The 15,473-nt window shown below is 44.7% G+C and overlaps 1 protein-coding gene across 4 annotated transcripts in view; it reads left to right on the top strand.

Annotated features, from left to right (window-relative positions):
• Positions 1 to 15,473, top strand: part of AHCTF1 (AT-hook containing transcription factor 1) — a 133,155-nt gene that overhangs the window by 89,831 nt on the left and 27,851 nt on the right. For all 4 annotated transcript variants that reach the window (XM_053302457.1, XM_053302448.1, XM_053302466.1 and 1 more), the window contains exons 21-28: positions 2,715 to 2,899; positions 3,138 to 3,282; positions 3,438 to 3,569; positions 12,877 to 13,024; positions 13,112 to 13,262; positions 13,795 to 13,896; positions 14,346 to 14,544; positions 14,669 to 14,869. In XM_053302457.1, the coding sequence (XP_053158432.1) occupies positions 2,715 to 2,899; positions 3,138 to 3,282; positions 3,438 to 3,569; positions 12,877 to 13,024; positions 13,112 to 13,262; positions 13,795 to 13,896; positions 14,346 to 14,544; positions 14,669 to 14,869 (1,263 nt within the window). The remainder of the gene's footprint in view (positions 1 to 2,714; positions 2,900 to 3,137; positions 3,283 to 3,437; positions 3,570 to 12,876; positions 13,025 to 13,111; positions 13,263 to 13,794; positions 13,897 to 14,345; positions 14,545 to 14,668; positions 14,870 to 15,473) is intronic.

Below are 15,473 nucleotides of genomic sequence, written 5' to 3'. Positions count from 1 at the left end.
GATGTGGACCCAGGTCACTCCAGTGCCTACACTGACCACTGTAATTTCAAAGTTGATGCAGGTTACACCACCAAGAAAAGACAATTCCTCAGTGCCTAGACCTCCTATCCAGCTAACCTGCCTGTCTATTCAGATGGTCGAGTTGCCTAAACCTCGTCCTCAAGAGTCAACCAATCCAGACAGTGACCCATGATGCCACTACTTCTTCAACTCAAATGGCCCCTAGGAAGACAGGTTGTGCTCCTTCTGGGCCTCGTACCATCATCATAACAGATGATAATGATAATGATTCATCTTCTACAGGCGCAGGTTCCTCTGAATAATTCGATGGCACCACCCTCCATCAAGGTTGTGCCAGGTGATGCATCTCGTAATGAGGAGGTGCGCTCTTATCACAATCAGAACTCCGAGATCTGCACTTAGTTTGATGTTAAAGAAGCAAGCTCAAGATGTGGATGACCCTGTCTACAAGTTCTTTAACTCAGCAGCTCCCACCCAGCCCAGTACACCTCTCTATGCTGCCTGTGATTTTCAAAACTTCTAAGTCTGCATTAGAAGCTCTCCAAACCTCTGCTCCCACTTCCAAGCGCTTGGAGAATTTGTATAGAATTCAGGAAGAAGATAATGACTTCCTACTAAAGCATCCACTGCTCAACTCTGTTTTAGTGGATTGTGCCTCATCTTCTAAGGCTGGTAGGTGTCATACTATGCCAGGGGACAAGGAAGGACAAAAGTTAGGCGTCCTTGGATGAAAAATCTACTCTACCTCCTGCCTGGTGGATAAAATTGCTAATTACACTGCCTGCTTTGCTAAATATGCTCTCTCTGGCATTAACTTTTTCAAGAACAGGCTGACGTTTCACCCGAGGAGTTTCTAGCCAAGTTCAGTGATCTCCATTCCAAAGTTACTCTTAACCAGACAACAGTTGAGCAATGCTAAACACCTGGCAGAAACCAAATCTCAGACATTAGTGACTGCTGATTCTTTATGGAGACATGCTTAGCTGTGCTCTACTGAGCTTCAGCGTGACATGGAAGATCATGTGAAGAACCTGCCTTTTGACGGAAAGGGTCTCTTCTGTGAAACAGACACCACCATGGAATCCATCAGAAAATCAAAACTTACAGCAAAAACCTTTTCAGCTCTTTCACAGACCTATCACGCTAAATACTGCCAGTGCTGTAGAAGGCAGTATTCCTACAAACAGAACAGGAGCAACTTCTGTAAGCAATATCAACACTTTAATAGGAAGCCCTTTAGCCAGAAATTGAGAGGCTCTCAAGGAACCTGCCCAAAGACCACTGATACGGGCAAACATCTTTGATCACGAAGCCAGTCCACTGAATACCCTAGTCCAGGAGTCAACACCATTGACTTCTCTGCTTCCTTGCATCCTAGCTGCTTCCAACATCAAGCTGGCAAGCCATGCCTTCACATGGCACAACATAACATCAGACTGCTGGGTCCTTCGCATAGTCCAGATGGGCTATGTGATAGAATTCATGACCCTACCATCCTTCAAAGAGATCAAGTACACACCTGCATCCCAACTGCTTGATGGAGGAAGTTCAAACTCTCTTGAACAAGGGGGCGATATCACCTGTTCAGTAGACAGATCAGTGGTGGGGGTTTTACCCTCGCTACTTTCAGATCCCGAAACAGGATAGAGGGTTAGGACCTAAGATGGCTGAACCGCCATGTGGACGTGCACAAGTTTCTCATGACATTGCAGAATATCATTCCTCTCCTCCACAGGGAAGAGTGGTTCATGACATTGGATCTCCGAGATGTGTATTTCAATCACTGGGATCCACCACAATCACAGGCAGTACCTCAGGTTCATGGTGGGCCACCAGGTCTATCAGTACAACATGCTCCCATTTGGTCTGGCGACAGCGCCCCATGTATCTACAAAATGTATGGCTGTGATCATAGCGTACCTTCAAATGCAAGGATTAGCAATTTTTCCATAACTTGACAACTGGTTCCTGGCAAGAAGGATGAAAAGTCAGTTAGCTTCGCAAGTCTTGACAGTCCTAAGTTTACTGGAGGATCTCAGTGTCCAGGTCAGCTGGTCAAAGTACCAACTCCAGCCTTTGAAACACATAGACTACATAGGGACCATTCTCGACGCAGAAGCACAACGTGCATTTCTGCCCATGGAGCACTTCTTGCACATCAAAACCCTAATATCCACCTTTATGGTGCATCCGAGACAAAAGGCTCCCAAGATACAGAAACTGCTGGGCCTGATGGCTTCATGCAACTCCACTGTGCACAACGCCAAACCTTGGCTGAGACATCAACTTTTTAGAACCCCTGGCAGTGTTCAGGCGCTCAAGTCCTTCCAACCGTCGCTGATGCGAAAGGTGGTTCAAATCAGCTTAGAGAATACTATGGTGATCGCTTATCTAAATGACCAGGGAGGGACAGTTTCCCGCTCGCTTTGCATGCTAAGCCTTCAAATTTGGAACTGGACCATATAGAGACTGAGAACACTAGCCCGCCCAAACTGAACAAGTGCACTACATGCAGGGGGCGGGGCTAAGCACTTCAAGGAGCTTGTCAATTCTGCCTGAATGGTCCCACGCAGGGGCAGAACCTCTCTCTTATGACTGCAACGGATCACCTCCGGATCAATAGTTACAGGCGAGCAACTTGTTTTTCTTTCTTGTTGTTGGTTGTTCTAACTTCTCATTTTGGACTTTTGCAGAGCTCCCTGACTTATCTCTTTCATCCAGCTACAATCAAATTGCCTTGGCAACATGCTAGGATAATTCAAGTCTTGATGTGTCAGGGAGAGCACAGACGAGCCCTCAGATACATACAGACGGTGAAGCCATCAATGATGAGCAGCAGTGAAGTTGCACTTCACCTTACTGTCTTGCTGTTTAACAGGTAAAAAAATAGACAGAAAATTTCCCTTTTCTGCCCTGATTATGAATATAGCACATGATTATGCTATATTCAAGAAGAGCAACACCCGAATATTTAAAAGTAGGATAGTACTGCTATGCAGCTTGGCTTTAGTATTCTGAAGGACATTTGGATGTGCACTGAAATAGTACTACATTGATGCAATTTTTTTGGTGGGGGCCTGGCACAATTTAACCCACATTTCAAAAATTCATTTCAGTTGTATGGTGGAAGCTTGGAATGTGTTACGCCAGCATTCTACCAGGTTAAATGTAGAAGAGATGCTTAAACATGTCTATGAAATCTGTCAAGAGCTTGGATTGATGGAAGACTTGCTGAAACTACCATTCACAGAAACTGAACAAGTAAGCTTAAGCAAGAATGAATGCTGAAGAGAAAATTCCCCTTCCTCCTCACCAAAAAACCATTGATTTTGGGGGTGATACATGTGTGTTTGCAAAATTAGAACCCTAACTGCTTAGAAAAAAGTAATATTCTAAATGATTTTGTTTTTTTCTAGGAGTGTCTAGAGAAGTTCTTGCAGTCAAGTGCTGGTGTTAACAATCATGAGTTCCTCTTAGTTCACCATCTCCAGCGTGCCAACTACATTCCTGCACTACAGTTGAATCAATATCTGAAGAGTAATCTCATGGTAATGTTGCCACACTTGCTCACACGTGTGTGCACTTTGGGGCTTACTTCAGGGAATTTGCTCAAAACTGAATTTGCAGGTGTGAATAACAGACTGCAGTTGAGACAAATGCTATTGTTGGGGTACTTCAGAGGGCAGCAGACCCAGAAGCAAGGCCTTTGAAAACAAGGGAGAAAGTTAACTTGTAAACTGCAGAGGCATATTGTAAAATGTTATAATTGGCAACCTTGGTACAATCATGGCTGTGCAGGGAATGAAGGTAGATTCCAGGACAGTAAAAGGGTGTGGGGAGAGTGGAGGATAGAATAATCTTGCAGTTAGTGGACACTGGAAAGTGGGCATATGGAGTGAACATGGAGTGGAGAAAAGGATAAAAGAAGAATCAATATGAGCTTTGATGCATATCATCAACCTGCTGTTTCATGTGCATTGCTAAAAGGGGCGAGGTCCACTTCAGATTTCAAATTGCAACACATTTTCCAAAGCAAAAGATAAGGAGAAGTGGCAGAACACTCGCCTGGCTCCAAAGTCTGTTGCACTCTGCATGTCCACCGCTAGCAAAGGGGAGCACTGGGTTTTCCAGGCACAAGAATTAGCTGCAGCAAGCTTATGTGAGACATATTTCAGCCCCACTAGCTTAAGGTGTTCTCTCTGGAGTCTAGGGACATTCAGACAATCAAGCATAGGAATTAATCGCTGGCTGGCCCACACAGAGTGACCTCAAGATGTTGGGTTACAGGAATGTCCAGGGCAAGCCTCCCCACAACTGGTCCATGCAAGGAATGATCAAGAATAGCGATTTCAGCTCTGTGGTTCCAGCTTAGGGACTTAGTAATCCAGTTTATGACGAAAGGGAGAGCAACAGGAACGTGTGAACTGGCTCAACCTTGAGCCGGTTTGACATCGAACTTGGCCGGCTTGGGCTCACCCTCGAGCCAAACAAGGCCCAGTTTGGCTTGTGATCGATCTAAAACCACCACCACCCTGCTGATCTGGGGGTTCTAACATGTAAAATAAATTTTTTTTTAAGTACTCACCGTCTCCGGGGGGGGGGGGAGAGACACTGCCACAGGGGCAACTCCGTCGGGTCCCCCTCTCCTCTCCGGTCTTGGCCCATTCTGGGCCTCTTTGCGTTGTCAGTGGCCATTTTCGAGGCTGCCGCACATGCATGCTGGCCATGTACATGGCCCCAGGCCAAATCAGGCTGTTCTGAGGCTGGTGGCAGGAGGGGGAACTGCTGGAAAACCTGGTGGTGTTTCCATTCAGGGACCCCCAGAGGCAGTGAGTTCAAAAAAAAAATTTTTTTTTTTTAAAAGAACTCCCCGGGGAGGGGTGCAAAACCGAACATACCCAGTTCTGTTTGAGTCCAGTTTGGACTCTAACTGAACTGGGCATACTGGTTTGTGTACACCCCTAGTGAGCACACAAGTATTTGCTCTGCCAGACAGATATATGGGTAATCCAGGGCAGCATGTGCTATCAAACTTGCATGAGGTTGAACAGAGGTCTAGTACTTTTGACTGTGAGTTCTATAGATCCTCTCTATAGAGTTGTCCTTTGCAGAGGCAGAGAAATTCCAGGCACTGAATTTGGAAATGCTGATGTAGCTGTTCAGAGGAAGGGCAGGATAAAAAATGCTTAGCCATTGCATATATTAGCCTAATATATGTAGCTGATTTAGAATCCTGCCTTGATCGTGTTTTCAGAGTATGTATTCTATTCCTCAAGAGAATCTTTAATCTTAAAGACTTTTCTGCTGTGAAATATGGCTTCACTAAGAATGAATGGAATTCAGGCAGAGTGCATTACATTTTGCTAGGTAGCTTTTGCTACCGGTTCTGTATGGCACAGTTGTTTGACACAGCTATTTGGATCATTCAGCTCCAGGCACCAAATGCTTTTCAATGCTGTTTTCTTTGCTTCTTTAGAAACCCGTAGATCTGGATCGTGATCCTTTGCATTCATATGAATGGGTTCTGTGCCTGCGCAGGGACCTCGCAGACCAATTAGCTAGCTCCTCATGACGCCTCCAACTGCCATGCATGAGCCCGTGCTCCCAATATCCTTTGCAGTTCGGGCGTGATCTACTCAGTTTCTGTTAGACCGCCCTTGCGTCTACACCTCGGACTAGATAGCTTCTCAGATATTGTTGGATTATTTGGAAAAGACTCGGAACGGATTAGGAACTACAAATGGAACATTGGACTTTGGACTGTTTAAAGGAAATGGCTAAGGACATTCCTAATACAACAAGTAAAAAAACGATTATTCCCGCTGTCCCGCGGGTGATGTCTGATACTATGTCTGCCAAGGACAAGCCGAAAACAACTTTTAAGCGCTGCTCAGAATGCAAAGCAAAGTTGCCCTCAACTGATACGCATGACTCTTGCTTGTGCTTGGGGGAGTACACCCTGCAAAGTGTACCATCTGCTCGTCTTTTTTGAAGCAAACGCTAAAAAATCGGGCGCTGAGGTTGCGGGCAGCCCTTTATGATGACGCGCTGCGCCCGCCAACGTCGAGACCCTCGGCTTCGATGTCGAGATCAGAGGTAGAATCCTTGATACCGTGTCCCTCAATGCTGTGCCCTTCAACATCGGGCACTTCGAAGCTGAGCCCAGGTGTTCCTGTGGCGGACTCTGCTAAAGAGTCAAAAGCCACCGAGGCACATGAATTCAAGCAGCCTGAGGTGGTTGAGAAGAAGCACCACCGACACAAACATCATAAGCGCAAATCCTCGACTGAGGATGAGCCTGAAACTTCACCACCAAGAAAAAAGTAAAAAAAGACCCGAGTCCGTAGCTAGACTCCATCGCCGACGACATTGCAATCAGACTTTGAGGACTGGGGCACTACAATGACACTTCGACACCGTGGGCCACGATATCGATAGAGAACCAAAATTTGTCAGCGCCATCAGGGTTAATGGTGACGAGCTTGATGATCACGCCGTTGGTACCGGATGTTACAGCACATAAAGCGGCTGAGTTGGTGTCGATGTCGGTGCCGAGGGCTAACACAGTGTCGATACCGATGCCCAGCACGGGGTCGAGAGTCGAGGACACTTCAGCATATAGGATTTCAGATACTTCCGGATCAAAGGAAGTGCAGCAGTATTGCGCGGCAATGGAGCTTACGCCTGCGCATACCCCACTTGTGTCTCCCTCCAAGACTCCGGACGGAGGACTATCTTGATTTCAGGGAAGATGCTGCGGAGAAAGAAATATCAGCAACTGCTAAAGCTAGGACTGACTTGCTGGCTCTCCTAGATTTGACGGATAGCACGCCAACAGGATCGATTTTTCATGGATTCTCGGGTGTCGAGATTGGGCTTGGCACCGGACACTTATCGGTACCTAGGACGCCTACTGTCCAACCGGCGCCAAAGACTCCTTCGATGTCACCGATTCAACAGCTGTTGTTACCGAGACCTATACATTTGGTGTCGGCAGCCACAAGCCCCGTACATTTCCAGAAAGTAATGACAGATAGGGCAACGTTGACTGGACAGTCTCCGCTATTTGTTCACCCTGCTTCACCATACTTTGCCCGGCTATCTTTGTCAGCACATTTATGTGGTTTTTCACATGCCCCACCGGTGGCATACCCAGTGGATTATGCAGACTATAAAATTTGGAAAGCACAACAGGAGGCAGGTCTGGTGCAGCTGTCGCTGCAACAAGAACCTGGCATAGTTGCACAAGCAAGGACTGTGCCAGCCCAAACTCCTTCACGCTTGTCTCAAGCGGAAGCTAGACGAGACCATTCGAGGACACCTACGTCTGTGCCCTTAGGACCCAGACCAACAACACATTTGGTGGTACATGGACAGAACACATCAGTTGCACCGACTGACGTCTCAGATTCAGGAGATGCAGATTCCTCTGATACAACAGATACTGATGATGAGCCTACAATCCTGGAAGAACCTTTGGACCCAGAGCTTCCAGTTGATGTGCCCCCGAATACTTCGCTGTCGCCAACTGAAGAGCTAAAGGCTTACCACATCCAAATATGGGAGATGGCAGAGGCCCTAGGCCTCAAACTGAAGCAGCCAGAGCTGGATTTAAAAGACTCAGTATATAATATGGTGGCAAGGGCTAAAGTTGCCCATCCGGTATCCTTGCCTATGCTGCCTGCAATAACGAAGGCAGCACAGACTGCCTGGGAAGTTTTGCAAACTTCAACTGCTCCCTCTTGTAAACTTGAGGGACTATATCGTGTGCAGGAGGAAGACAATGTCTACCTGATGAAGCATCTGATACCAATTGAATGTGCCTCTGCGAAGGGTGGACAGTGCCATTCTACACCAAATGACAAGGAAGGCAGAAAGCTGGACGTCTTGGGCCAGAAAATCCTATGCCACGCCGAGTTTGGCTATTAAGATAGCTAACTATTCTGCCTGTTTAGCACGTTATGGACATCACTTATGGGATGTGCTTTTTCAAGACTCTGCGACAATGTCGCCAGAGGAATTTCAGGAGAACTTTAAGGGAACTTATGAGAAAGCTACGGTTGTTACTAGGCACCTGTTAAGCCCATTCAAGCATGCAGCAGAGACAGAATCTCGGGCAATGACCACGGCAGTGATCCTGCGACACCACGCATGGCTTCGTTCCATGAATTTACAAGAAATGTGTGATAGGGTGGAATATTTGCCTTTTGATGGAAAGGGGCTCTTTGCCGAAACTACAGATACGACCATGCAGTCTTGGAAACAATCAAAATTCACAGCAAAGACATTTATGGCTGCTACAGGGAGCCAACCATCACGTAACTGAACATATGGGAGGCAACAACAGGGGCATTCTTCATACAGACAGGATAAGAGAGATTATAGGAGACAATATAAGCCTTTCCAACGCAACAAACCCTATACCCAGCGTCAAAAAGGGACAGAGGCAAGGCAAAGACCAGCCGAAGCAGTCTCTTTGATGGGCAGGTCCATCCACTTCAACCGCTCGAGATTCTGCAAACACAAGCTATAGTGCCCAAGACCCCAAACACTGGTCTTGTGTGTGTCAGCATGTCCATCAAGCTGGCAAGCCATGCCCAAGCATGGTACAACATAACATCAGATCATTGGGTTTTGAAGATTATAAAATCTGGCTACGCGATAGAGTTCATAACTTTGCCACCCTTTCAGGGAGTAACGTATACCAGGCCGACCCAGGTACTGATCGACGAAGTGCAAGTGTTGTTGGAAAAGCGGGCAATTGTTCAGGTGAAGTGAGTGGACAGGATGAAGGGTTTTTACTCCCGGTACTTTCAAATTCCCAAGAAGGACGGGGGTATAAGAGCGATTATGGATCTGAGAAATTTGAACTGTTATGTGGACACCAGGAAGTTCAGGATGATTACACTTCAGGGAATTCTCCACCACCTAGTTCGGGAGGAGTGGGCTGTGACCCTGGACCTGAAAGACGTGTACTTCCATATAGCCATACGCGACAGGCATCACAAATACCTAAGGTTCACTGTAGGAGATACAGCATACCAGTATGTGGTTTTGCTATTCAGGCTGTCCATAGCACCTCGAGTTTTCACCAAGGTGATGGCAGCGGTCGTGGCATACTTAAGAACAAGTGGAATCATAGTTTATCCTTTTTTGGACGACTGGCTTTTGGTCAGCGACAAAAAGGAAGAGTTGCTTTTGCAGGTCCATTATGTGCTCCGTCTCCTACACGATTTGGGAATCATGGTGAACTTTAAAAAATCAAAGTTGGAACCCCAGAGACGAGTGAGTTACATAGGAGTGGAACTGGATATGCTAGAGAAAAGGGCATATCTGCCAGAGCCCAGGTTTCTGCAGATCAAGAAACTGATTTGCTTGTTCAGAAGACAGCCAAGGCAGCCAGCAGTATTAGTTCAGAGGTTACTTAGTCTCATGGCATCATGCAATGCAACGGTGCGCAACACGCGTCTGTACATGCGCACGCTTCAAATGTGGTATCTCAAGAACTTCCGTATACATATAGTATTAAAGGCATTGGACTGATGGACGGTTCCTGCCAACTTGTGTTCGGGAGTGCCGTTCCAACCAATCACCCCCACATGTGCTGTAACAACGGATGCCTCCCTAAAGGGCTGGGGTGCACATTGTCAACACCATCAGATTCAAAGACAGTGGCATGGTCACCTATGAGAAATGCACATAAATTATCTAGAGCTCCTTGCTGTGTTTTTCGCTCTAAAAGCGTTCCAGCCGATGATACAAGGGAAAGTGGTTCAAATACACTTGGACAACACCACAGCGATGGCGTACCTGAACAAGCAGGGAGGAACTATGTCAAGGAAACTTTGCCTACTAAGCCAGCAAATCTGGAAATGGTGCCTAATTCGGTGTATAACCCCGACGGTGTTGCATATAAAAGGGACGGACAATGTGCAGGCAGATGGCCTCAGTCAAACCCTACTTCACAATCAACACCACGAATGGGAGTTAGGCAGGAATTTTCTGGAGACCCTGTTCAAAGACTCAGGCTGGCCAGATGTGGATCTGTTTGCGAGTGCTGCAAACAAAAAATGTCAAATGTTCGCGTGCAGGAGTTGGCGAAGGTTCACTGGGGGATGTGTTTCAGTTCAAGTGGACCAAGAGTCTGTTTTATCTATTTCCTCCACAACCACTGGTAACGAGGGTGGTCTCGCAAATGCTGAGAGACGCCACAAGGGGCATCTTGATAACACTATGGTGGCCCAGGCAACAGTGGTTCCCGACAGTGTTGCGTCTGTTGAGGAAGGTATACCGGAGATTACCAAACCACCTGGACTTACTAACACAGAGTTGCGGCGCCATTCAACACCCACAGTTAGGGACGCTGAAACTGATGCCGTGGCGCATAGGTTATTGAAAAGAATACTGTTGAATAATAGAAAACGATCCACACGACTAAATTATGGCAGCAAATGGAGGCATTTTAAACTATATGCCAAGGGAAAAGGCTTTTTCCCAAAAAGAGCCACTGTCGAACAAATACTGTTATATATGACAACGCTGAAGATGGGGGGCCTAGCTAATGCTTCTTTGAAAGTGCATTTGGCAGCTATCTCTTCAGAGCATGGTGGATAGGGAGGTGTGATGGTTTTTTCCCATCCGTATTGCAAAAGGTTCATCAAGGGCCTGAACAACTTGTTTCCACCAGTACGGAAGCCACAGCAGCAACGGGACTTGACGTTAGTGCTGCAGGCTTTGCTACACCAACCTTTCGAACCTATGGCTACGGCGACCCTACGTTTAAAGACTCTAAAAACTGCCTTCTTAATCGCTATCACTGCAGCGAGGAGAGTAAGCGAACTTGCAGCCTTAAGAGCGGATTGCCCATACTCGCACTTTTTCCCGCACAAAGTTTTGCTACGCTTAGACCCACGTTTTCGACCAAAGGTGACGACGGATTTTCACGTCAATGCAGATATAATACTACCAACCCTTTTTCAAAGCCCAGAATCAGCTCTAGAGAGGGCTATGCATTCTCTGGATGTCCGGAGAGCACTTCTATACTACTTAGAAACTACAAAACAAATACGAAGCACAAACAAACTATTCGTCCTCTATAAAGGAAATGCTAAGGGAAGACCTGCTTCTAGACAGAGGTTGGCACAGTGGATTGTTCAAGCCATTAAGTTTGCCTATACTACTCAAGGAGAACCCCGCCGGGAACCATTACAGCACATTCCACTAGAGCTTATGCTTCATCGGCGGCTGATTTAGCAGGAGTTTCAATGACAGAGATCTGCAAAACTGCGACCTGGTCTTCAAGCCAACCCTTCATGCAACATTATGCAATAGATTTACACCAAACATCAGAAGGAAAGTTTGGATGGGGAGTGCTAAAACATGTCCTGCCCTAAATTAATAGCATGCAAACCCTCCACCAGGGCCAAAGCTGGCTAATCACCCATTCATATGAATGCAACAGATCACAATCCAGATAAACAGGTTGCTTACCTGTAACTGATGATCTGGAGGTGATCCGTTGTATTCATAAAACCCGCCCAAACCTCCCCGCAGTTTAAAAGCAGGACTGAAGGGCAGGGCAGAGCTCATGAAGATCGTCATGGAAGCAACTGACGGTCTGCCAGAAACTGAGTAGATCACACCCCAACTGCAAAGGATATTGGGAGCACGGGCTCGTGCATGGCAGTTGGAGGCGTCACGAGGAGCTAGCTAATCGGTCCACGAGGTCCCTGCGCAGGCGCAGAACCTATTCATATGAATACAATGGATCACCTCCAGATCATCAGTTACAGGTAAGCAACCTGTTTTTTCACAGTAAGGTGTTAGGTAGGCTGACTGGTAACAAGAAAACTTAATTTCTCCCATGCCTGTCCAAATTTGAATATGCTTTAGAGTGGCTCTACCAGAGTGTTAGGTTTTAAGCATAGTTTGTTAAATGTGAGCAACCTAATGGCTCAGCAGGGAAACAACCTGCCTACAGAGCAGGAGGCATTTGGTTCGAATCCCCGCAAGTGGTTTCCCAGAATGTGGGAAACTCCTATATTGGGCAGCGATATAGGAAGGTGCTGAAAGGCATCATTTCATATTGTGCAGGAGAAGGCAATGGTAAACCACTCCTGTATTCTACCAAGAAAATCACATGGCTCTGGGGTCGCCAGGAGTTGACACCAACTCGACGGTACAGCCTTTCCTTTCCTTTCCTTTATGTTAAATGTACATTCCAATCCAAGTATGAAGAGAACTTTATTGGCAAATTAAAACCATTTTTGGCAATTTGATGAATACAGGTCAAATATCTTAAAAGGAAGAACAGAAAGCATTTCTAGCATAATTGTATTACTCTCTGCCCCAAATATTTAAAGGCTACTCACCCTATTTTATATATATAAATTTTTTGACATGAAATTCTTCTCTCTTTAATCACTTGTAATCTGTTTTACATTTGCAGCCTTATCCTGTTACCTATATAGTAATTGTAATGATTCCCTTCAGCCCTCAAGAAATAAGGTGGGCTACAAATAGAAAATTCTGAATGTGTTGGATAGGATACAGTATTATCTAATGGTAAAAAGAAACTGTTTCCTGACTCAAATTTATTGGCAAGCAAAGTTTATTCAGTGACCCATTGATATATTCAAAGTTGTCAGACAAATCTTTCTCTTTGGCTTCAAGAACACATTAATATGCAGTTCAATACAGTTAACCTGCATGACCACACTCCTAACATGGGTATATGAGTAGAATCTGGCTCTTGGTGATTGGCAGTGACACTCAATTGAAATATGAAACATGTCACAATATATATTTCCATAAAAGGTTGATTTACAACTTCTTATTTACTGCTTTCTTTTATAGAATGATTGTGATCCCCACTGGCGTGAGAGGTCAGTTGCCAGAAATTCTATCTTAGACCAGTACGGGAAGGTCCTGCCTAGAGTACAAAGGAAACTAGCTGTAGAACGAGCCAAACCTTACCATTTGCCATCTTCACTTCGTCGGGAAAGTAAGTGTTTCGGTTTAGAGGGGAGCAATGAAATGTTTGGATTTGTTTTCAAACGCTTAATGTTGGCTTCTCTTTATTTCATTTTAGTTATGAGACCAAAACCATTATCAACAGTTGCAAAAAAGGCTACTACAGGGAATGTAGTTACCAAAGCAGCCTTCATCAATAACGTACTGTCCAAAATTGGAGAGGTGTGGTTGGGAAGTGAACAGAAAAACAAGTCATTTCAAAATGAGATGTATGTACTCCTTTTGTTGGCTTGGGACTTTACTGCAGCTTTTGGGTTGTTTTTTTAAAAAAGACATTGTGTTAGTAACACAAATTGCTCAATTCGTTAATGCTAATGCTACAATGTAGGGGCCTTTAAGCAGCTCTTCTCTATCTTGCTTCTGTTAATCATGATGAATAGCCTGGTATTGCTACTGTGTCAATTATGTACATTTAGTGGTTGATAACAGAGTCCATAGCAGTATAACAAAGTACTAAGTTGTGTATTCCCCCTTCATATGCCCTCTTTTGTCTGAAACTTTACACTCTGCACTATTGGGAGGAAAAGAAGGTTGAGCCATCCTGCTGAAGATGCAAGTAAAATGACAGCTCTTCAGTATAAAGTCTGGAGAAGGCAGCACAGGTTAACTTACCTGGTTGATGTCCAATTCACTGTGCCCCTTGTATTGTGTACATTCCATGTCAAAAATTGAATGTTTAAATATATATGTATTATTTCACTGACTCTTGTGAGCTTGGACTTCTTTTGTTTCAAAACCTAGAACTGAAGAACAGCCATCTAGAATAGACTCTTATCATGATACAGAGTTACCTGATCCATTTGTTGGAACACCAGTTACCAAATCTTTAAGAAAATGTTCCAGGTAAAATTCTTTTATAGAATCTGAAATACAGCTGAAGTTCATTAGCAGTGTGTATCCTTCATGTGCTTTCCAGATCTATCAAAACTGGCAGTAATTGCTTTTAATAGTATAATGAGAATTGCGTGAGGAGTTCATACCGAATAATAGGGAAGCATCACCTTGTGTTGAATGTAATACTTGTATGTAGGCCCCTTAAAGAATTTAGGCGTGTTAGTAATATATACAGTCAATGCTTGGGACAGTTTTTTAGCACTTGTACTAAAATGGCAAGTAAAACATAGTAATATATTGATAAAGCAACTCAAATTTAGAGTTGGAAGTAATTCAAGAAAGCCATCGTGATGCAGGTGGCAATCAGTAAACTCCTGCACATAGCAAAGATCAAGGTACATCTTGTAATGTTTGTGTGTTAATAAAAAGCAACATCGTGCTTTTAAAACTTCTTGCAGGTTGCTGGATTTGGTGGTTCAGCCAGTTCCGCTTTATTCCACTTCCCTTGGAAATAGTCTGAAGGTGACACCAAGAGTCTCTGCTTCGTGTATGCTATCTAGTCCATTGCATTCCAGCCCTCGATGCGCCACACTACTACGTAAGAACATTGCAAGAGTACCAGAATTAAAATTACTGGAAACTCCTCCTGTTGTTAAGGTATATACAATTGTGATGGTTCAATGACCCTGTGCTTGACTCACAGGCTGAAGCGCCAACTGGTGATGGGCTTCCACTTGTATGTCGAGGTCAAAATTTTTAAGATATTTTTTCCTCTCCTTAGAGAGTTAAAGCTTTGACATCTACATCTTCCTCTGGCTTGCCTGGTTTTACTCCTCAGTCTATTTTGAGATCTAGTCTTCGTACAACGCCTTTAGCTACTCCAACTGCTTCTCCAGGAAGGTCTATTACACCACCTTTACGTGCAAAAGAAACAAAAATATCCTTTATGGAAGAAAGCAAAGCCTCAGAATGGACTACTGGGGTAAGTTGAAATAAGTTGATTTTGAAAAAATGAATAGTCCAAGCCCTGTTTGGACATACCAAACTATAAAGTCTATCAGTGTGCTGGGTTATTACCCCTGGATCTGCAACTCGGGTCTACCCATGCATTTACTGCTTAATACAACCCAACAACAATAATCAGTGTGACCATTACTCCTTCAAAAGGTGAGCAAGAAGCCATGCTAGCATTCAACACTCTTATTACGTAATAGAATGTGACCTGTAACACACAGATGTCAAATGGGTCTGGGAAGTATGGGCATAATTTGTATTTTTGTTGAAAGCTCCTTAGGCAGCTGCTTGTTGCCTGCTTTAATGGGGATGTCTCCTAAATCTCATATAGCATTTTTAGTAGTATTAATTCATTAAGCAGCTTACCATTAGGCAGTGTTGCAATTTTTTTGTCCTAAGTGAAATAGTTTGTTTAAAAGCACTGTTTCAAAGACTCACTTTTCCCTGGCACAGCAAAAACAGTCTCCCATTGGCTGAGGTGACTGGACTTATTTTGCGCTGATTACTGGAAAAGGATTTGTAAAAGGAAATTCAGAAAATCAATTGGTTGATTCCTGCATGATTGCAAATTT

The sequence above is a fragment of the Hemicordylus capensis genome, chromosome 1 (genome assembly GCF_027244095.1).
Source record: "Hemicordylus capensis ecotype Gifberg chromosome 1, rHemCap1.1.pri, whole genome shotgun sequence".
Lineage (NCBI taxonomy): Eukaryota > Metazoa > Chordata > Lepidosauria > Squamata > Cordylidae > Hemicordylus > Hemicordylus capensis.
This window is presented reverse-complemented; position numbering and strand designations above follow the sequence as displayed.